At 40.1% G+C, this 24,093-nt stretch overlaps 1 protein-coding gene across 2 annotated transcripts in view; it reads left to right on the plus strand.

Annotated features, from left to right (window-relative positions):
• SLC25A13 (solute carrier family 25 member 13) overlaps nt 1-24,093 on the plus strand; it is a 188,159-nt gene that overhangs the window by 39,542 nt on the left and 124,524 nt on the right. For both annotated transcript variants that reach the window (XM_039236270.1, XM_039236271.1), the window contains exon 3: nt 132-274. In XM_039236270.1, coding sequence (XP_039092201.1) covers nt 132-274 — 143 coding nt within the window. The remainder of the gene's footprint in view (nt 1-131; nt 275-24,093) is intronic.

Below are 24,093 nucleotides of genomic sequence, written 5' to 3' on the forward strand. Positions count from 1 at the left end.
ATAAATGTCCTTGAGAAGAGTAGATTATCATAGCTGACGTTTTATCCTTTAAATGTTTTCAGCTTTTGAAATATTGATCTCATGATTATATGCTATTGAGGGTAAAATATCTTTTCTTTTTTCCTATACAGTATGCAAGCATTGAAAAAAATGGTGAGTTTTTCATGTCTCCCAATGACTTCGTCACTCGATATTTGAACATTTTTGGAGAAAGCCAGCCTAATCCAAAGACTGTGGAACTTTTAAGTGGTGTAGTGGATCAGACTAAAGATGGGTATGTTTGTTTTTAATTATCTCATTTATTTTTTTATTTTGTTCAAAATAACTTTCCGTTGTCTTAAAGATTAAGAAGTCACTGAATACCTTCCCATCTCTTACAAGCATTTTCTCTACCTATTAGAATTAAATCATTATTTTAGAAATACCTTTAACATTTCCTTTAAAGTCCTTATCGCAATTGAGGATTCTGTGTGTGTATTTTTTTTTTTTTTTTTTTTTTCAGTAAAGATGGCTTATAGTTCCAGAGATTTTTTTTTAATGTTTGTCTATTTTTGAGAGACAGAGCACGAGCAGGGAAGGGGCAGAGAGAGAGGGAGACACAGAATCCGACGCAGGCTCCAGGCTCTGAGCTGTCAGCACAGAGCCTGATGCAGGGTTTGAACCCAGGAACCACAGAGATCATGACCTGAGCTTAAGTTGGATGCTTAACTGACAGAGCCACCCAGGCACCCGTATAGTTCCAGAGACTTACTGTAGCTGATGAGTAGTGGGAGATAAACCAGAGTGTTTGTACTTATACTGGTATTTTTCAAAGGAACTGTAAAAATTGTGAGTAAATGTAAAATATAACTCTATGAACCTGACTTTTCTATGATCTTCCCTCTGCTCAAATGACTTTTGAAATCTTCCATCTGATTAAGTCGTGTGAATCTAACAGACAGAATAATAGGATGACTCCCATATCTCCAAGAAAGGCATTCTACCCAAGCTGGAAAGAGACAGACCATATAAAATTAAATGATTCTTTGCATAATGTCTTTGGATTCCCCCCCCAACCAGTGTGTCACATTTTAAAAGTGAGCTTTTCCTAAGCTTGTTGAAGATTGCAGTTGGCATTTACCACTAGGTGCAGAGTTTTGGGCTCCCAACTCTTCCTAATACAAATAACAACATCCTCTAATAGCCACGTATACTCTCCAAGAACTAGTCTTCTCTAGATAAACTGTGGTAGACCCAGCCTTCTAACCTTGCTACCTGTCAGCACATCCTGTGATGGATTGTACTTACCTGCCATTCTGGAGCAGGATTTTCTAGCTATGGGCTGCCTTTGTTGGTCACCTGTCTGATTTTCCCACATGGGTTGAGATAGTACCAAAGTAAAATTTACTGACATACTATAAATGCTTTCAGTTTTACCAGCACTTCCCTATTTATTTATCTATATTTTTATTTTTATTTTATTTTTTAAAGTTCATTTTTATTTAAAATTTTTTTAACACTTATTCACTTTTGAGAGTGAGAGAGACAGAGCATGAGTGGAGGAGGGGCAGAGAGAGTGGGAGACACAGACTCAGAAGCAGGCTCCAGGCTCTGAGCTGTCAGCACAGGGCCTGACACAGGGCCCGAACTCACAGACTGCAAGATCATGACCTGAGCTGAAATCGGACACTTAGCCGGCTGAGCCACCCAGGCACTCCTATTTATTTATTTTGAGAGAGAGAGAGAGAGAGAGAGCATCCAGGGAAGGGGCAGAGAGAGAGAGAGAGAGAGAGAGAGAGAGAGAGAATCTCAAGCAGGTTCCGTACTATCAGCACAGAGCCTGAGGTGAGACTCAAACTCACAATCTGTGAGATTATCAGCTGAGCTGAAATCAGGAATTGGACCCTTAACTGACTGAGACCCCCATGCCCCCCAGCACTTCCCTTTTTAATTTATGCACTTGTTGTCCCAACAATAAGTTGGGTAAACTCCTCTAAAATGGGGTCTTGCAGATAGGAGGGACAAGGAAGGATATTGGCAGTTATACTTACAATGATATCTTGGAGGATTGCTAGATTATGCCCTTTCTCTTTATTCCAGTAGGGTTAATTTGGGTTACTTCTATTTTTACCTCCACCCCAACATAGAGTTCTTTGCTTGGTGGGAAAATGTGTGTAATATATGAGCAGCCTTCTCCCCTTCCCAGGGCTGCTCTGGGGGGTTCATGGAGAGGCTGAAGTATATTTCACACAAGTCCATTGAGGCAAAAGCTAGAGAGAACATAGGTTTCTTCTAGCAGACATATTTTTCCGGAAAATTTTGGTTATTTCTATACCCTCTGTACCCATGATTCATAGGAAGTGTGACCAAGCTCAGATGCAACAAGAATGTGATTCAAGGTTTAAGATTAATTTTTTTCTTACTTGATAATGTAAACATGTTTTAAATTACAGAAACATTGAAGGAAGAATATAATAAACACCTGATATATATTCTTCATGTACATTGACCAGTTGTTAACACATGTGCCACCTTTGTCCTCTCTTTTTTACACACGCACACTTTCTACGTACAAATATATGTACACACATAATTTTCTCTTTTGGTTGAACCATTCGATTATAAATTGCAGACATCATGATAGTTTAGCATCTGTCTTTTAAGAATAAGAATGTAGGAGAACAAGAATAAGTAGGAGACTACCTAACTGCCATACCATTAAGAAAATTAATAATGATGTGAAGTGTCTTAGAAATTCCACTCTGTATTCCAGTGTACTGGATCTTTCCACCTGCCTCCCACCTCGAACACTCATTGTGGTTTTTTTTTTTCTTTGTAAATTTAGGAACCAGGTAAGGCTCTTGTACTACATTTAGTTGTTATATCTCTTCTAATCTAGAACAGCCTTCTAATTTTTTTTTTTTCATGATATTGGCTTTTAAAACCTGGGCTGGTTATTTTATTGAAGGTCCCACATTCTGGACTTGTCTGATTGCTTCTTTAGGCCTGGACTCACATTAAAGGGTGGGTTATAAGAGATCCTCTCCTACCTGCTGTACCTCCTTCGAGACATGTTGTCGCAGCATCAGTGATGCTAAGTTTGATCACTTGGTTAGGGTGGCGACCCCCAGATTGTATATCTGTGATACTTTTTTTTGTAATTAGTGGAGAGGTACTTTGAGAACATGTACAGATCCTGTTTCTCACAAATGTTTCATCCGCTAGTGTTAGCATCCATTGTGATCCTTTCCTGAATCTGCTATCACATTGCAGTGTGCAAAGTGGTGATTTTTCTAATTCTGTCATTTCTCCTATATTTTTCCTTTGTTAAAGAAAAGTTCCCCTACCTAGTTTTCTTTCTCTCTTTTCATCAGTGTAAATTCATGGAAGTTTTCATTTTAAATTCAGTATATCATAATCTATTACTGTTATTCTCTTAGATTATCTCAGGGTTGGCAAACCCCTTCAGCCTCGCTCCTGTGCCCTTGCCTTTGAGTGCTCCTTGCTTTAGGCAAATCAGCCGTTCTAGGTTCTGGGTGGGTGTTTCTGCCTCTAACCTGGAAATCACCGTTCCCTTCAAGAAGTCTTGATTTCTTTAGATTGGGAATGGTGCTTAGAAACCGAGCGCTGGGCACTGGCTTCTTGTTACGAGGTTGTTACCACTTCTCTGGCTTCTTAGTAAAAAGAACAGAGCAATATACTTAAGTTCATAATGACATTTCCTATTTAAATTTAACATTACAGGATTGTTTTTCTTATATTTTTAACTCTTTCAGTGAACATTTTGGTTCCTAATTAAATTAGTATATTTATGGGTATTAACTTCTATGATACCTTCTAGTGTTTTTTTTTTCCCATCTCCATCCCCATTAACATACATGCTTTTCCTATTTACTTTTGCATGTACTCACCAAAAATAATAGCCTTTGATTCAGTTATATACAACAATGTGTAATATATGTTGTACATATATATATATAATTTTTTTTTTTCAAAATCTTATCACAGATCTCAAATGCTGGCTTTATTTTCCTGGTTTGGCAGATGAGACAGCTGAGGCTTTTAGTGATCAAGCAGTTTGCCCCCAGAAGGTGCCCAAGCTTGTCTGGCCCCAAAGACCTTGGCCTTTGCAGTATTTCAAACAGCTTCTTCTCTCATAATCTCGTCATCCTCTTTAACTTGACAGTTTCTTTCAGATTTTATATTATCTTAAATCTCAGTGTTTCACTGTGACAGAGAAAATCTTAGGTGGCCTCAATCCGTTGCCCTGTGACTTTTTTTTTCCCAGTTGCAGAAACCTGAGTTTCAAAAGGGAAAATAACCACCCATAATTTTTTCATCCCAACATGATTATTTAGAGGTTTTTTTAGTATCTTCCAGATTTGTTAACCTGCATCAATATTTTTAATAATCTAAATGAATATTAATTGCAGTTATTTTATAATCTTTTAGACTATATCAATTTCCTTATTTCCATATGCTGTTCACATTAACAGTGTTAAATAGTGTCATCATTTTCTATGAGATTACGTACCATACTGTATAAAATCATGCTCTTACAGAGTTATTTCAGTGTCTAGTTTTCCTTTTGTTTAATTAATTCCCTGGGCATGGAGGAGGACACTTGTGGGGATGAGCACTGGGTGTTATGTGGAAACTAATTTAACAATAAACTATTTGTAAAAAAAAAAAAAAAAAAAAAATTAATTCCCTTGAAAGAACTTAGAGCTCTTCCTGGACCCAAGGATAGAAATATTTTAAATCTCACCATATGTAGTGTGGTAATTCTTTCCAAAAGCACTGAGCACATTGAAGAACTTGTCCAAACTGTTTATGCCTCCTGAGTTGGTAGCACATAGCCGATGTTTGAGCTGAGACCTGCCTAAGACCCAAGACTGCTCAGATGTTCATGTGCCATTTTCCCTAACCCTGACCCTGACATGCAGCTCCTCAGTATTTACTTCACAAATAGGTATAACGATACATCTGTTCTCAATGTAAAACTGTGAATGCCTTCATTTCCCCTTCCTTTGGAAGCATAGCATTTGTCAAGTTCACAAGTCACAAATCATCTTCCCAAATCAACTACTGTTCTTGAAAAAATTACACGGTGAGGCCACGTGTTGGCCCAATGGAAGCACAACACACACATACAGCAAGCAAAGGGAAGGCCCTGGCATGGGCTCCATTTGTCTGGCCAGCTTCTTTTTGGGTGTAATGACATCACTTGGCTGGCCAGGGGATTTTAGTGCATAATCTTTGTAAAATTTGAAAAATGATTCGTAGATTGGTAACTTAAAGATTTCAAAATAAGGGCAGCTGTGCTGATCTAGATGTCATGGTGAATTGAAATAGTCATTTTTAGGTAGATAATGGTCCACCAGCTGTGGTTTCTGGAGTGGATAAGCCAGGTCCTGCATATTTTAATATCTGCAGTGTCTGGTTCAGTACCTGGCCTCTGTTTCACAGCAATTTGTTCACCAGACATAAGTAAATCTACTAAAAAGTATTTACTCCCTTAAATTATGAGAGCCCAGGAGTATTGAGGAATGGAAGTTCTAGTTCAAATTCTAGGTTACTCACTGTAGTAGCTGAATAGTGTCCGCCTGGTGATGTCAAGTCATAATCCCTAGAATTGGAAATGTGACCTTATTAGGAAAAAATGTCTTTGCATATATGATTAAATTAGGGATTTTGAAGAGCTCGCCCTGGCTTATCCAAGCCTTAAATGCTGTAAGTATCCTTATTAAGAAGTAGAGAGAGATGTGACACAGACACCGGGGCTACCGGAAGCCGGAAGAGGCAAGGAAGGATTCTCCCTGGAAGAGTTTCTCTTTGGAGGGCGTGCTGCCCTGCTGACACCTTGCTTCTGGACTTCTGTTCTCCAGAACTGTGGTGGAATGAATTTCTGTTGTGTGAAGCAGCCTGGTTTATGGTAGTTTGTTACAGCAGCCCCGGGAGACTAACACCGTCACAGAGCTATCTTCTCTGTGGTTCAGAAAGCCTGTCCTTGCAAAGAACATGCAGGGGATGGAAACCAACCAGCCTGATACTGAACAGTTTTTTTTTTTTTTTCCCCCCTAGTAGTAACTTTTGGCTAGATCCTGACATTTTCTAGGTGGAGATCTTTACTGCAAACCATCTCTGTGAGAGCACAATCCCTCCCTGGAGGCTTCACTTATGTATAAGTTTGGGCTGAACTCTAGGCATGGAAGCTAAACACCTGTGCACTGCTTGAATTTACTGGAAAGGGATTCAGATTCTCTGGAGGACTCATGGTTCTGATTCAACGTTTTCATTGGGGAGAACAGATTTCTGTTCTGTGTGCTGCTTGCTCCTATTCCGTAATGCAGAGGCTGGCATACCAGGAACACGGAAAGTGCAGGACATAGTGGAGGGAGAAGTGGGCAGTGGCCAGACTATGTGGGAACTTGTACTTCATATTAAGGATTGGAGGCCTTTATTTTGAGAGCAGTGAAGAGCCATCAAAGGATGATTTGAGTCTGGGGATTGGCACAATGTGCTTATGTTACAACCCACTCATGTTCTCTGATTTCACCTGTTCCCACCTCTCTTTTAATTGCCTGTTATGTTTAGATTTCCAAATTCCACTGTTTCAATAGATTTAATAATGGGTTTAATCAATTTGTCAAGTTCCTTGAGAGATACGAGAAGAAACTTTGAATGCCCAGTCCTGGAACCCCCTTATGTGCTGATCTCATGGGTAAGGAGGGTTTGTTGCAGCATTAGAAAAAAAAAGGAGAGGAGGAAGGCAAGGAGGAAGAGGAGGAGGAGAAGGAAGGAGGGTCTCTAAGAACTTCTACGGTCCAAATCCCCTTACCTTAGCTAAATAGAATGAACTCTGTGCTTGATGTTGGATTTGTTTGTACGGTTTTTGATGTGCATTTTAGATTTGTCATCATTATGTTTTTGTAAAAATGGGAATGAAGGTTTCTTTATATATCATCCAAGGGTAAGTTTTATACATTATTCACATAGCTGTCTACCAAGAGCAAGTAAAAATAAATTTTATGTGTGTCCCTTTGAGCTTTGCAAACGTGTTTTCTGTTTGTTGTTTATTATTAACCGATACCTCACTAGAGAGAGCTGGGACTCAAAAGCTGTTTTTCTTGGGACGTGACCTTCTTACCTGGGGAGACTAAGTGGGGCCAGAATAAGCCGGAGGTGTTGGGTGCCTGGTCTCTTGGTCTCAGGATGCTCACTGCTGGTGTAAACTGACCCCTGTCTATGTGGGTGGGCCTTGGCTGGCTGTGGCACCCATCGGTTTGCTGATATCCTATGTGTGAATTTAACACATACATGTTTTCCATCTCAGGCATGGAGCCTCTTTGCACTCCATGCAAGAACAGAAGTTCGCTCTTCTTTTGAAAAAAGGAATATCACTGGAATCTTTTCCTGAAATCATTATTGTACTATATGCTAACTTACTTGGATGTAAATTAAAAAAGAAAGGAAATCAGAAACTCTGATTTTTTTTAATGTTTATTTATTTGTATTTGAGAAAGAGAGAGGCAAAGAGAGAATCCCAAGCAGGCCCCATGCTACCAGCACGGAGCCTGACACGGGGCTCAACCCACAAACCAGGAGATCATTACCTGAGCCAAAATCAAGAGTCGGAGCTTAATCAACTGAGCTACCTAGGTGCCCCAGAAATCCTGGCTTCTTAATGAGCTGATATGTCCATTTTACCACCATGTCAGCCCCTGCTCTGGGGACAGTGCCAGGTGGGGAGTTTGACTGGGGCGGTACACCTGTCAAACGGTAACGCAGGTGTCCTAAGGCGAGCTCAGGGAGGACAGAAACCTCCCGTGGAGCAGAAGGGCAAAAGCTTGCTTGATCTTGATTTTCATTATGAATATAGACCATGAAAGTGGGGCCCTATGGTCCTTCTGACCTTTTGGGTTTATTGCATCAAAATGATAGCAATATAATCAGCAAAAATTCCTTTCTCTTCAGAATACAGGGAATGAGTCCTGGACCAATTCTCATTTTGAGGCATGAGGAATATGGGTGTTAAAGAAGAAACCATAAAAAGGAAATGGAGGGTTTAAAAACGTGTGGCTATATAAATCAAGTCTGTTCTCTGCCTTTCCCATGTTCGATCTTAATCTGAGGGGGGAAAAAGTATAGCCTTTAAATACTTCACAAGGTGAAGGAGGATATAATAATGTTGTTGATGATAAAATCATTTTTATATACCTGTTTTCACTTTGTGAGGTTGTTTCGATGAAATCCAGGCCTTGGCCACACGCTGGGAGTTAATGAGGTTTACAATTGGCAATGCTTAAAGAGTATTAGGGTAATGTATTTAAATATCAGCAGTTCACAGTCTGAAATGCTCATCATCTGTCAAATATAATCCGGAATCAATAAGAGGAGGTCTTTCAATTTGCTAATGAGGAGCTTTTTCTACATACTGAGGTGGACACAGATTTCAGATAAACACCTGAAATTCATAAACTATAGAATTAAGCAAAGGCATCTCTTTCATTAAGAAAACTTGATAATAATCAACAGCAGTCACCTGAGAAGCTTAAATTTTCTTCTTAGTCATCAGACTCCCAAATTAATCTACCAAAACAAAAAGCCTCATTAGCAGCTCTCATTGAATCAGTGTTATTTTTTCTTTCTCTCAAGGTGTCTGATTAACCCCCTTTCTTTTTGCATTTCTCACTTTGTGTTAATATTTGATGTCTGAAATCATAGGGGGGTGCGTGCAATGTGGTGGCTAGACACTGTCTGCAAGGAGCAAATTAAAAAGAATTCTTAAAAAGGTTTGTATTATGTCGCTGGTATATCAAGGAACCTTTAGGAATTTCAGGTGCTTGGGTTTATTTTTATTTTTAATTCGGGAAAAGGTTGATTAATGACTGGGTGTTGATTTCACTTCTCATTCATATGTAGGGACGGCCCTCCTCCTCTTCCCCCTTCTCCTACATACCAAATGCAGCCCCTCTTTTGGAGAGTGTTGGTGTCAAGGGAAGGTGAGAAGTAGGGGCCATCCCTGGAAGGGACAGGGAGTTGTGGACAGATGACAGCATGATGTAAGCCGAGGGGAATGACTGTAGAGAGTGGAGATCTGACATGTACGAGAGAAAAGGAAGAAATTCTAGTGCATCGTCTCAGAAGGAGGTGGGGTCTTGTGACAACTGGGTGAGTTCATCCAGAGCAGCTATTCTCAAAGTATGATCCCTCCCCGAGAGCCTCTGAAAACCTTTTCAAGGAATCCATGAGGTCAGAATTGTTTACATGATAACACTAAGAGTCACATCTGCCTTTTTCTTAAAGTGGTGAGTAAAGCTTGTGGAGCCTTAACACCAGGTAAGGAGTGCCACCAAGCCAAATAAGAGGAGGGAGTAGTCACTCTGCCACCACACATTCACAGTGAAGGTAGTGATGAGGAGGTCAATTCCACTTCAGAATGTCCTTGGAGAAGCAGTAGAAGTCACTGATTTTTATTAAATCTCACCCTTGAGTATACATAATTTGAAAATTCTGGGTGACTAAATGGGAAATAGGCATAAAGAATTGTTGCTGTTATTGTCATGTGGTTGGTCGTCTGAGAAAAAGCGTTTGAGCCGTTGATTTGAATTGGTAGCTGAGCTAGGCATTTTTTTTCATAGAACACTGTTTTTATTTGAGAGAAAATTTTCATGTGACAGCTTCCCAGTGCTTCGACTTTTCTGATGTAATTAGTGGGGATATTACTGAATGTGAGTTTTTAATGTAGCGTAATGAAATATGCCAACATTTGGAAGATCGGCGGAATGTAGGGTAAAGTATTTTCCAGTTGTCCGGTATAGGATATTCACAGTGCACCACAGACGGACCTGTGGATTTTAATGTAACAGTGGGATACTGTTTCGGATTCCACATTGTAACTAATCTGTAAGGAACTATCACTTGTTAGGATTTAGCAGTGTTCTGTAGAATAGCCACAGTTACCTGAAAAGGCTGCTGGAGTGCTCCTTCCTTTTCTAACTATGAATCTGCATAAGGGTGAAATCCTTCGTATCCCTCTAACAAAACAACGTATTATAGTAGATTGAATGCAGCTGTCTTCCATTAAGTCAGACATTTAAGAGATTTGCAAAGGCATAAAATTCTTCTTACTACATATCTGTTTTAGAAAATATAATTATTTTTCATACAGATGTGTTATTTATATTGCCTACATAGTAGGTTTATTCACTTGTAAATGAATTAATAAATACTTTAAAAATTTACCTTCTTAAATTTCCAGTACAGTAAATATGATGCATATGAGCCACATAAATAAAAGCTCTTTGGAATCCTCAGAACTTCATAAGAATGTAAAGGGGTCCTAAGACCCCAAAGTCTAAGAAACGCTGAGCTAGAACAATGGAATGGCAGGCAGAATATGGGGCAGAGATGTGTAGATCTGATGGTAGGACTTGGAGGAGGTTTTCTTCTGGTTTGCTTGGTTCTGCTCTGGGAAATAGATGAGAGGGAGGTTGCGGGTTGAGGTACTGGCAGTTTGAGGGGGAGAGGAGAGTATTTTATGGTTCCAGGTCTGGTGCTAACACTTTCCGTCTGTTTTCTTATTTCATCTTCGTAACAAGTCTTTAAAACAGGTACTTTCACTCCCCACTTATAAAGGGAGGTACAGAATCAGAGTTTAAATAATTGCACAAAGCCACATAGCTAGTGAGTTGCTAGAACTAGAATTTGGACCTCGTTCTTTTTGGCTTGTGCCTAATCTGCTCTGTCGAACTTTCTACACATAGAGGTGAATACTGAAAATGGAGCTTTTCATGAGAACTCTGCCTATGTCCTTGCTTAGAAGTTCTGATACCCTTTGCATGATTCTTAGCCTCCAAGACTCATTATTTGGCCAATATAAGGTAGACTTAAAAGCTTCATGAACACTACATCAACTATCATCCACACCCACAGACCTATGAAAACCATCCCTCACGTTCTTTATATCCATTTTTTCTAACCCAGGACAGTTTTTGGATCACTCTCCCTCTCTCACTATTCTTAGACTCAACCTTGAGGTCTCATTGCATACTATATTCTCAGAATTCTTATCTTCCTTTAACAGGCCAACTGAAAATACCAACCCTTTCTCCTATTCTTCCCAGCATGTGGAGGTGCTCAGAAAATGAGAGAGCAAAACGTGTTCCCTCCCACTTTCTTTGCTTGGTTGTCTATTCTTGCTTTAGTCTGCACTCACAGGGTTTAAAACTCACATCTAAAAGCTTAAAGGAAAGGAAATCAAGGGTAAGCTCTGTTCCCTGGCTGCTTGCAAATCTGTTTCTCTACCAGTGGCAGTGTTATAGGCACAAGAAGTGGCAGTTGCTGAAATTAAGAGTCTTGTTGGGGCGCCTGGGTGGCTTAGTCGGTTAAGCGTCCGACTTTCGCTTAGGTCATGATCTCGCGGTTCGTGGGTTCGAGCCCCGCGTCGGGCTCTGTGCTGACTGCCAGCTCAGAGCCTGGAGCCTGTTTCAGTCTGTGACTCCCTCTCTCTCTGACCCTCCCCTGCTCACGCCGTCTCTCTCTCTCTCCTAGAAATAAATAAAAATATTAAAAAAAAAAAAAAAAAGAGTCTTGCATGAAGCTGTGAGGGATTCCTGAAGTGAATCGTGAGGAGATTTACTGCCTGTTAACTTTCCCGTTGATTGTGGCATAATTGTCAGTGCATCACTTCCTAGTAAGTACAGTGAGCTTCTCTGACTTCAGTGAAGGTTTCTGAGTGTCAGGCTTCCATCACAATCTGATAAAAAAAAAAAAAGGCTTTGGGATTTTCAGTCTAGAAGAGGAAGACACTCTGTTGAACTTGCATAGAAATTATAGAGTAACTTAGTCTCTGTAATAAAGGATGTATGGTACAGTAAAGTGGCCTTGTGTTACAGGTCTGAGGGAACCTCAGTGCTTAAAAAATCTAGGTTAGTTTCGTATTTAGTAATTCATTTAACCCATATATTTATTGACATTAGCTGTGTGCCAGGCATAGTTCTAAACCAAATAGTAAGCAGTGTGCTCTGATACAGCAAATGGACAGTGTAAACCAATAGATCTATGGTATAGAGGCAGGTAGCTGTTTGTATGGAAGCATGGGAAAGAGGTGGTGAGTGAGTGCTCAAGGGTGCCTGGGTGGATAAGGTGGTCAGGGCAGACCTCTGCAAAATGACATTTGGGTAGAGACATCAATGAGAGTGAGCTGTGTGAGAATCTAGGCGTTCAGCTTCTAGGTAGAGGGAATAACAGATGCAGATGAGATAGGAAAGTGCTTGATGTGTTTGAGAAGCAGTAAGGAGACTTGAGACTGTCAAAGAGCAGGAAAGTGAAAGAAGCCAAAAAGGTATCCAGGGGCCAGATTGTATAGATCTTGTACAATTTTATTCCACGTGTAGTAGAGGTCATTGGGGAGTTTGAGTCTGGGATTAACATGAGGTGAATTAAATTTTGAAAGGATCTCCCTAGCTGACTTATAGGGAATAGAGTGAAATGGGCAAGAGTGGAAGAAGGCAAAAGATGGTGGGCTTAGTTAGAGTGCCAGTTATGGAGATGGTAAGAAATGGTTGAATTTTGGGGGTTCTTGCTAGATTGGCTCTGAGATGGGAAAGGGCAAGCCAAGCAACTGAGGGAATTTTCCAACAGGAATAGGTTTGGAAGCAAAACCAAGACTTCTGTAGGATGTGTCCGTATTGGTGTGCTCGTTACACATGCACGTGGAGAGCTAGGCTAGGTGTTTGGGTCTGGACTTCAGGAGAGAGTCATATTTATCTCATTTTGGTCAGTGGGGGCCCATTTATATTTTTTCCTTGGCCCTTTTTGATAGGACCCATTTGTATTTGATAGCTTACTTGCTTTCTGGGAAAGCAGGATGTTGTTTTATGGATTTCCTGCTCCAGACCTGGAATCGTCCACTCTTCCCTGGAGTCTTTATTCTCTTTAATAGGCAGTTGTATTTAAAGGCCACCCTCTAGATATTGCATGTGCTTCTTTTGGGTTGCCATTGCTTTGAAGCCTTTCCAGTGGCTAATGGAGGAAAAGTTTTCAGTTCACACTGGCATTTCTAACTCAGAGTTAAACAATGGACAAGATTAAATTCAACGTATTTTTAGTTCTTCAATTTTTCTATCATCTCTCTACTCTTTCGTTGAAAAAATCTTGGCTACCAGCAACGTTCATGTAATTTCCTATTGGCAATATGTAGGTTACATTCAAAACCATTAATAACACCAGTGTTGCTGCTAACAATTGAATGAACTCTAAGATTTCTTTTCAACTCCATTTGTGCATAGAATGTGTCCCACTAAATACTTACAGTGGAAAGGCTGTGTTCTAAAGTTATTTGAAACAATTCATTTCTCTGTGTGGGTTTGCCACCAACTTGATATATGGTTAGGTTCATTCGTTTCAGTTTGTTTTCAATTTTTAGGGATTCCTTTTTTTCTTTTAGACTTAATTTAATTCTTGAATATGTAAAACATATGTTTCCAAGTCAAAGCTATATTGACAAAAAAGCAAGGTATACTCAGAAATCTGACTTAAGATATCTGCCTCATTCGTGCTATCTCCTCTCTCCCCTTAGACGTCACTCGTCTTTCATTTAGTTCTTGGGGTCCTCTTCCACAGAGGGTGTTTCTCCTCCAAGTAGAAGTAAATTGGTGTTCATGTTTCTGTCGCCATTCATACCCAAGAGGCAGCTAGGTAAACTCCCTCTGTACTATATGTATATTCTTATGAGAGACTATGTACAGGATATGCATATGTGCGTGTGAGTGGGTCGGAGTTCTCTGGAAAAACACAGCCAACAGATATATATGTTGGGGTGGAGAAGGAAGCAGGGAGGGAAAGATTCTTTTAAGGAATTGGCTCATGTGATTATGAAGTTGAGGAGACAAGCTGGAGACCCAAGAAGGTCAGTGGTGTAGTTCAGTCTGGATGCACAGGCCCGAGAACCAGGGAAGCCAATGACGTGGGTCCCAGTTTGAGAGCAAGAGAAGACTGATGTCCCAGCTCAGTTAGGCAGGTAGGCAGAGAGAACAGATTCTTTCTTCCTCCACCTTTTGTTCTGTTTAGACCCTCGACAGATGGAATGATACCCATCTACATGGGGGAGGACTTTACTCAGTTCACCCACGTAAATGCTAATCTCATCCAAAAACACCCTGATAGACACACCCAGAAATAATGTTTAATCTGGACATGTTTAATAATGTTTAACCCCTCATCCCAATCAAGTTGACACATAAAATTAGCCATCACAACGTATGTGTACTATTAGTCCCTAGGAATACACATGCTTGCTTTTGTCACTTAGCCATGTATCCTAAAGATCACTCTAAATATAAAGAAATCTCCCTCATTCCCTTTTATGACTACATGGTATAAGAATATACATTTTTAATCATTTCCCTAGTTTATTCTAATACCTGTTAAAGTTTTTGGGCCATTGATTTTTAGGAGACTTACATTATTTGGGTCATAAGGATATTTTCCCAGTCCATTTGGGAGGGCTCTTGTCAAAGAAAACTGGACCTACTGTAATGAACTAGATGAGCCGTAATTGCAGTCAGGGTTTCCTTTTACTTCCTCCCATCCTCACACTTTTACTTCCTTACTTCACACTTTCCTGCAGCAAACGCTTCCGAGGCTGTTTGCTTCCCTTGTCCACTCATACGGGAAAAGGGCTTCAGTGTTATAGAGCTCAGTGTTCCTCATTTTTCTGGTAACCACTTCCCTCAGACAGAAAGGACTATTCAAATGGGAAAGGCATTGTATAGTGAAAAGAACAGGAATAGTGGTTGAAAAAAAAAAAACATATTTACATCTTACTAAGTTTCTTAAAAGCTCTGGAACCTTAGCTTAGGCAAGTGACCTCAACTTTCTGAAGTGGTTTTCTCATCTGATTAGATGGGATTACTCCTTGATCTGTGCACACTTCTGTGTGGTCGCCCCATGAAATAGCATCTATGATAGGGAAGTCGGCTTTCTTTCCTCACCCTTCTTACAGATAGGTTCCAGCATTCCTTCCCCTCCCTGCCACGCCTCCTCCCCCATCACTGGCATCTTTCCTGGCAACACGCCTACCTTCCAGTATTTCTCCCATATGAAGAAAGTCTTCCCATGATTTTACTTCTTCCTCCACTAGCTTCTGGCTCGCTTCTGTTCTTTCTAGAGAGCTCATCAAGAGCGTTCTCTTCTGGCTCTTACAGTTCACCTCTGCCTATTCATGCTTCAATGCGCCCCTCTCGGATTTTCCTCTGCTGTTCTTCGGAGTCTGCTCTTATTAAGATCCTGAGAAGGAGACACTCACTCTTCCTCCTGTGTGTTTCTCCTTTACTATTCACACAGAATACTTCACTCTCAACTCTGCCGGTCAGCAGTGTGTGGGTCTTCTTGCACACCAAGCAATTCTGTGGCACCAGCTGGGAGGCTTTCAGTTTAACTCCGTTATGACAGTATCTACCTGGAGATAGCGTCAGATCCTATGGGTTGAGGGTTGAGTCCCAGAAGACTGCCTCCCTCTACTTTCACTTCGGACGCCAGTTGCAAGTCCAAGTTGTTACCTGTGTCTCTAACTGATCACCCATAAATCGGAGGTTTCATGACCCCCACTTTAAGTTTGGTTAATTGGCTGCAGTGGCTCACAGAAATCAGGAAAACAATTTGCTTACTCTTCACTGGGTTTTTATAAAAGGATATGATAATGGGGGTACCTGGGTGGCTCAGTCAGTTAAGTGCCTGGCTTGATTTCGGCCCAGGCCATATCTCATGGTTTTTCAGTTTGAGCCCCATGTCAGGCTCTATGCTTATGGTATAGAGCCTGTTAGGGATTCTCTTACTTTCTCCCTTTCCCTCTCTCTCTGCCCCCCCCTGCTTACTCTCTCTGTCTCTGTCTCTCTCAAAATAAATACACTTAAATTTTTTTTTTAAATTAAAGAAAAAGGCATATGATACAGGACAGATGAACACCTAGATGGAGAAGATGCACAGGCATGGTGCGGGAATGTGGGTACGGAGATCCGTGCCCTCCCCCAGAGCTGCCACACGTCATCCATCTGGAAGCTCCCTGAACCCTTTTGGGATTTTTAAGGAGGCTTCATCCATTTCCGGCCCCTCTGCCCTGTCTGGAGAATGGGGGATGAGCTGAAAATTCCAAGCTGCAATCATGGCTTGCTCTTTTTAGTGACCAGCTCCTATTCAGGAGCCCACCCAGAGTCATCTTATAAGAACTGCTGTCACCCAGGCAATTCCAAGGGATTCAGGAGCTCTGTGCCCGGAACCAGGCACAGGTCTATCTGTGCTATCACTGATCTGCATAACAAAATCCAGTGATAACATTCGTCTTCACGTTAACATATGTTCTCTCTCACGAGACCTTCTGGAAATACTCTCTTTGCTTTCAGGACACTGATCCTGTTCTCCTGCCTCCCTGATTGTTCTTTCTGAGTCCTGTTTTCAGATTCTTCCACATCTCCCACATTCAGAGCTCAATACTTGGGACTTCTAGTCTTACTACTTCTTGGTGATCTCATCTCCTCTTACCTCATGGTTCTAAATACTCCATAACTTCTGGGGCGCCTGGGTGGCTTAGTCGGTTGAGCGTCCGACTTTCGCTTGGGTCATGATCTCGCGGTTCGTGGGTTCGAGCCCCGCGTCGTCGGGCTCTGTGCTGACTGCCAGCTCAGAGCCTGGAGCCTGTTTCAGTCTGTGACTCCCTCTCTCTCTGACCCTCCCCTGCTCACGCTGTCTCTCTCTCTCTCTCCTAGAAATAAATAAAACATTAAAAAAAAATACTCCATAACTTCTGCTTTTGTGTCTGTAGCCCTCTCCTTCCAGTCAACTCCACAGTCCTGTTATCCACCTGCTTCCTTGACATCTCCATTTGCATATCTAACAGGACTCCGGCAACCTCAAGTGTTCAAAACCGGAGTCCTGGTTCTTTTCTCCAAAAGCATTCTTCCTTTCTTATTTGCTATCTCAGGACATTCCGTGTCACAGTTGCTCAGGTCCCAAACTCTGGAGTCATCTTTGCTTCCTCCTTTTCCTCTCACATTTCACATTTAATCTTTTGTGACATTCTACTTGGCTTTACTCTCCAAATATGGTAAAACTCCTTCTGTCCAGTTTCTTAGCACAGTGGCAGCAGTAGCAGCTGCTCCTCAGGTTTCACGATACTTATATAGACAGTTCGAAAAAGGAAGATGCCAGAAAGTTGACCAAGAAAGACACAGACCTAGCAGAAGTCTGGGGCAAGCCCAGAAAATGAGAGAAGGTCCAAAGGCAAACTCCAAGATAAGTTTAATGGCTTTGTCTTGTTTCCTAAAGGCACAGGGGACAAATTATGAGGAAGTGTCCAACTCCCAAGTTCATAACTGCGATGGTCCTCTCTGGAGGACTGACAGTTTGAGGCTCCCTGACCAGGGCATCCCTTGAGGGGAGGTACTTAGTAGAAGATGCATCCGGTTGGTTTCTAACACAGAACCCGTGTAACCTGCACCAGGAAAGAGGGAAGCACCAGCTGCTGGTGATGATGCGTGAAAGCTACAGCAAGGAAGCAGATGTACACACCACTGAAGCTCGGCTTCATTTTTATTTTCTCTTAAATCTCATCTAAATGTAGATGTTCAAAAATAAAACTGTATTACATGAACATGCAAAAAAAGAGAGAAAATACTAAAACTCTTCATTAACTCACTCCATAGTGATTCCATGCACCTGGGGATTGGCATGTGGCCCTCATTTGGCTGGTTCTTTAGATTCATTGCTAGTGACTAATCGAGCTCCCAATAATGTGACCCCCTGAATTTTATATGATTTAGGTTTTTTAAAAAATTCCATTTGTAGCATTATGGCAGAAGGTTTCAGGATATCCAGGATGTGACCATTTCTTTCCTCCTGTGCTGCTAGTGTCATAGTCTGAGGCAAGATCATCTCTCACGCAGATAATTGTCACAGCCTCTTACCAGGTCTCCCTGCTTCTATTTTTGCTTTCTTTCAGTCTGTTCAGCACAGCAACCAGGGTGATCCTGTTCATACCTAAGTTGGATCATGGCACTTTCTGGCTCACAACCTGTTTACCTCCCCGTTTCACTCAGAGCAGAAACCCGAGTCCTTGCTGTGCAATGAGGTCTAACAGTGGCCACTTTCCTTCCCTTCCCCCCCTACTTCATCTGCTCCTCTTCTTCCTCCTACTTTGTTCCAGTCCCTTTATTGATCTTGCTGCACCTTGAGCACACCATACTCAGTCTCACCTCAGGGCCTTTGCACTTCCTCTTCCCTCAGAAAGCTCACTCACTTCCTTTAGCTCTGATAACACCTCCTTAGGGAAGTTTTCCCTGCACACACTATTTTAAGTCGTACCCCTCCCATGCCTTTTCCTTTTTACTATAGTGTCCCTCATAATAGTTATCTTGAATCACAAGGATTTTATTCACTGTTTTATTATCTTCCTTTCCACCTTCTCGCACACACTTGCCTGTAAGCTCCACGAAGGCAGAGATATTTGTCTCTTTTGTTCACCACTGAACCTGCAGATGGTGGGACAGTGTGGTCGGCACATAGTAGCACACCACGAATATTTTTTGAATGACTTTGAATAGATTGGACACATACAGTGCCATGAGTGCTTGGCATATTAGTATCAAGATGATGAGGGGATGAGATTCTCAGGCTTTCTTTTTGGTTCCGTATGGAAATTCAGCATGTTAAAATCCCTGGTTATCCGTTTTCTCCCAGGAACCCTAACATTTGATGCAGGCTGTCTCTGTAACAGGTGCTGAAATTTTTAGCAAATCTTTTTTCTTCTCCTGTCTTCACTTTTATCTTCTCTAAATAGGCTGGTGCCACCGCAGTCTAGGGTCATTCTAGTTTTTGTAAAATTACTCTGAGTAATTCTTTGTATCGAGAAAACCACTCCTAGGATTAGGTTCGTGATCCTTTTTAGACTCCTAGCCTGCCCTTCAGCACCTTGTGAAGACCGCGGTGTTCACTGCCCTCTGTTCCCCCTGGTCGATTTGGCTCTGTCCCCTGCCCTTCTCTGTGTTTATGGTCTGGTGAGTTCAGGCCTTCTGCAGTGGAGTTAAAGAAATATAGTCCTGTCTCCCCTCTTGATGCATTTTAATTCTCATTGTCCTTCTGGTTATTGATGTAGAATATAATTTTTAAATTCACTGAGGTTGTTGCATTTCCATGGGGGAAAACCCTTTTTGAAAGTATCCAAGTATTGGCTGAATGTGTAATTCATATTGAAACTGACTTTCTATGCCTTTTATGAAGTCCTGATCAGTGCTTGCTTTCTTCTACAGGTTTTTTTTTTTTTTTTTTTTTGAAGTCAGGAAGTAAAGCAGTCACCAACTTACTGAAGGAAAAGGCGTTAAAGCACTGATGCTGCTTTTCCACAATTAGCAATAATTATACCCAGAAAAAGCAAAAGCGTCTCAAAAGTCTCGTAGCTTAATTTGCTTTTGCAAAAATATAAAGTACTCCCAACAGTTTCTAATTTTGATTACTCTTTACAATCACTATTCTGTGTTGTAATTGCCTGCTTTTAAAAAAGCCTGGTATTGTGAGGAGACCTTTAGAAATAGGACTTGCTAATGAATACAAAGATATTGTGGAATAGGATAGGGAAGCCTGTTGGGCAGAAAATTTTTCCTTTCTTACCTGTTTTCAACATTTATATAGGTTCTTCCAGAAAATAAAATAAAATATAAACCTATGTAGACCAGACTCAAACAGTTACAGTAAATGCTTTTGGTTCTCTTAATGAGAATCTACATTTGTGGGTGGCTTGTGTTAATAGGTGAATCCATTATATTTGTTCGTGTTTATTTGTGTGGCAAAATACAATTAAATACAAAAAATTTGTTTTTTTCTTTTCCAGATCTTTACCAGTTCTTAGCCAAGCAAATTATGTTCACGTAGTAGAATTGTAACTAATCTTTATTAGGGCTAAGGATGGAAATAGCATTTTGTTTATTATGGATTTGGGGTAAAATCCAGAAACACCACTTAAGCTATTGTAAGCAGAAATCAATTTGTTTCAATTCTCATTAATAGTATTTCTTAAGTTATTAGGCTACTTTTTGCAGTAATGGCAGTTTATGTAATTTAGTTTTAATTTTAAAATTTTATTAGAAATCCTAGAGTGTCTTAGATAATCATTAAGAACATAAATTGTCATAGAGGCTTCAGTAATATGACTGAATCCCACTTACATCCTTGAAAATGTTTGGCTTAAAGATTGGTGCTGTCAATTTGTTTCTCATGATTTACCTCATTTTAGTGCAGAGTATTAAAACCAAAATGCAATATACATTTAATATCAAATACATACACACACACACACGTGTGTGTGTGTGTGTATATATACACTTTTTTTTTTGCCAACCATATCTCAACCCATGGACTGAATATGGTGATTAAGATTTTATTCAAGCAGCTACATGAATATTCATGGAACAGTGGAGGAAGAAGCTTGGTACCTGAGGCTAAGTCATTGCATTTTATGTGGCCATTTCTTCTTTCTTGTTGTGGATTAGAAAAACAATGTGGGAGGGAGAAAAATGATCTCAATTTATCATCATAGTTGTATCTGGGATCTCAATCCCAGATAACCAAGGACTCATTTGTTCTTGGCAGAACTTTCTTTTTAGTTACTCTTAGGTTGACCGGGCAGCTTTGCAGCTGACTCCTGAGCCTTGAACACTATTGATCATCACTCTGGTCGTCTTGAACCCCATCCCCCATCTCCTTTCCAGGCCTTTGAAGCCTGCCTTCCTCCTATCCTGGGAAAGGTGAGAAAGTATATCGGAGATAGCCATGCCATTTGATGACTTGTTTCATTTTGTTCATGTCCTTTAAAATTAACATTGAAAATTTGGAAGCCCTTTGTAATGCAGGTGATAGAAGACAAATTGTAATTGCTTGTGGGCTGAAAGTTTAGATTGTATCGAATTACCATGTGTCTCAGAAAAATCAAAAGTCCACTGTTTCAGAATGGTAATGTGGTTGGGAAAGGTGGGTGGGGAAGCTCTAAGTGTGAGACTGTTTCTAAAGAAGGCACATTGCTTTTCTTTCTTAATGTTTATTTATTTTTGAGAGAGAGAGAAAGCACCTGTGGATGGGGGGGGGGCAGGAGGAGGGTGGCACAGAGGATCTGTAGTGGGCTGTGTTGACAGCAGAGAGCCCAGTGTCCAATGTAGGGCTTGAACTCATGAACTGTGAGATCATGAACTCAGATTATGAACTGAGCTGAAGTTGGACACTTAATCGACTGAGTCACCCAGGTGTTCCACACATTGTGTTTCTTAGACATGGATGTTTGTGTGGGGTGGCGTGGGATGGAGGGCTGATGAAGATTATTGGGGACCGTGGCTACTCTTAATGCGGCTGTTGGCTCTGAAAAAGTCTGTATAAACTGCATATTGCTGTATCTAAACTATGGAACACATTATTAACTTTTTAATATTTAAAATATTTTAGATAATGCATTAAGTCTCCCATACTTTCTACTTAGTGCTACGTACATTGATTTTTAAGCACCTTATCCTCTAAATTAATGTGTTATTGAACTCAAGTGTCTTCTCCCCACCTTGTCAGAAAAGAATAAAAGTCTTTTATGGTCTGAGATGCAAGTGCTGGAATTATTTTACAACTTTGAGTAAATTTAAAGTAAACTTTGAGTAAAAAACCCCAATTCTTCCTTGCTTACATTGAATATTATAAGAAGTGTTACCCCTGAAACTTGGTCTGAATTCTCCTATGTTAGAAATTTCTGCAAATTCAATTTGGAATCAACACGTGGGCATTTTTTTTTCTTTTTCATCATCTTAAATACAGAAAATCATAACCTATTTTAAGCTTCTTATAAATGATGGAGCACTTGTTTACATGGGAAAAATGACTCTATCTAAGTAGTGTATTGAAGTTCATGTTAATGTTTGCTATTTAATGACACCTAATGATATTCAATGAAGGGTTATGCTAAACCGAAGAGAAAATGTGTTACCCAGGCAACTGCCTCAGGCAGACTAGAGATGCAGGCATATGGCTCTATAGTACACATTATTTCAGCATCTTTAAGCATAAAGAGCCACACATGTAATTGACTGTGAAAAATTACCGCTCAGTTACTGTATTGTACGGTCATAATAGAAGTAAATGAATACGTCATTGTTGTTGGAACAAGTCTGTTGGGAATCACTTGTAGACTCTACTATTTAAGAAGCAAAAATACAATAAGAAGAAAATAGCTGGTTTAATTAACATGTAAAATTGGGTTAATTTGAATTCAGCTGGCACAGCAGATATTAATGTTGGCTTTTTTGTATGATATTTGGGCTCAAGCTTGGGTACTTTATTTCTTCTTGCCCACAGCATGAATAATTTTATTTCTTAAAATTTGATAAAGGCTATTTCAGTCACTTAAATTTTGCTTTGCCAAATGCTTATGTTATGATCACATCGAAAAAGGTTTTTGTGTGTATCCATTAAGTCAATTGTCAATAAGACTGACAATTGAAGGGAAAAAAAAGTTAAAGTACTTCTGAGTAATTGATAATGTTCCTTGAAAAGGAATAGTAAAGCTTAATTTCATGTATTTTTTTTAGTTTGGTTACTGCTTATTTTTAATTTTTAATTTTAATAGACAAACTGGATTTGTCATTGGCAGATGCAAGAAAGTAGCACATTTGCTCTTGTTGCTTTCTGTGTGTCTGTGCTTAGGTGCTTATTTTCGAATATCTCTTTAATCATCATTACCTGGCTTCAGAGATGCAGAAAAACACATTGGGAGAAGCATTGTGTTCCAATTAACTCAGTCGATTTTTGGTAGTTTCAAATGCTATTTGAGCAGAGAAACACCCATGCTTAACACGGGCATCTGCTAAAAGTATGCATGAGAAAATTCTGTTCTTCAGCCTGTCTTCCGAGCTTTTTAAGCACTCACAAAATCTCTTGAGTGGAAGGTACCTTTTGTGTTTTTCAGCTCTGAACCAAGGGAACAATGAAACTGAAGACTCAAGTCAGATAAGTACAGGGTTCGGCAGCGTGTGCTCTACTGGAAGCATTAAACTAACTACCTGGTTATCCAGCGGCAACCTAACAGCTAACCTGCTACCTTATGCAGAGTGATAGCCAGCATGCAGCGGTCACTTAAAAAAGGCTGGTTAACAAATTTTTGTGCCTGCTGGCATTTCAGGTCCTGATTTCTTATCTAAAGTTTATATCCCCATTGTTCTTCTTCATTTACCAAGTTAATAAAGTTGAAGCTTTCTCATCCGGCCTTAAAATAACAAAGGAAGATCTAGGAAACATAAACATTTTTTTCAGTCTATTTTGCTTACCTAAGTGAATGTTCCATTATGGTTTAGAACTACTTTCCCCCACCTTCTTTTTTTAACCAGTGGTCTTTATTTTTTCCCTTTTAATTTCTTTCCTCCTTTTAGGCAACCTCCAATTTAAAATGACTTCATTATGACTTTTTTTTTTTTTAACTTAATACACTTATCCTCTTAAAAGAAATCTGAGTCTTTAGTTAGATCTTAAAATGCTGTATACCCAGTGATGTAATTAAGGTATGTGATATTTATGCTGCACATTATTAAATTCTTCCAATATTGGTCATTAGACACAATGGGAACAACGTCATATAAGATAGCTTTTTAGTTTTTTTTTTTTTTTTCCTCCAATGCCTGTTAGTGTTTAAGAATGAACAGGATATTTGTCTAGAGTCTTACAAAGATGGAGAACATGATTTGTCTCTGGGGGCGTTCTCTCCTTGATCCAGCATTACTCTTGTGGGGATTGGCTATGATTATAACCTCTTTATGACTCAAAGTTTGAAAGGTTGGAGAGGTGACAGGACGTGACAGATTCTCCTGAGGTCATTGGACAATGAACAGTGTTACTTAACAGGGAGGAGAAGAAGGAATGGGGTATAGAACGTGTTTAGGTGGGAGACATTTTTGAGTGTGTAGTTCAGTGAACTATTAACAAAAAGTAGAATGGGGGTGAGTCATACCTGTTAAATATGTTTGATCCCTCTGATAAGGAAGGAGATGTTGGAGGTATAAGAATGCCCTCTATAAATCACAGTAGTTGTCACGGTCA

The sequence above is a fragment of the Hyaena hyaena genome, unplaced genomic scaffold, assembly GCF_003009895.1.
Source record: "Hyaena hyaena isolate Hyena2069 unplaced genomic scaffold, ASM300989v1 scaffold_109, whole genome shotgun sequence".
In the NCBI taxonomy this organism is placed as follows: domain Eukaryota; kingdom Metazoa; phylum Chordata; class Mammalia; order Carnivora; family Hyaenidae; genus Hyaena; species Hyaena hyaena.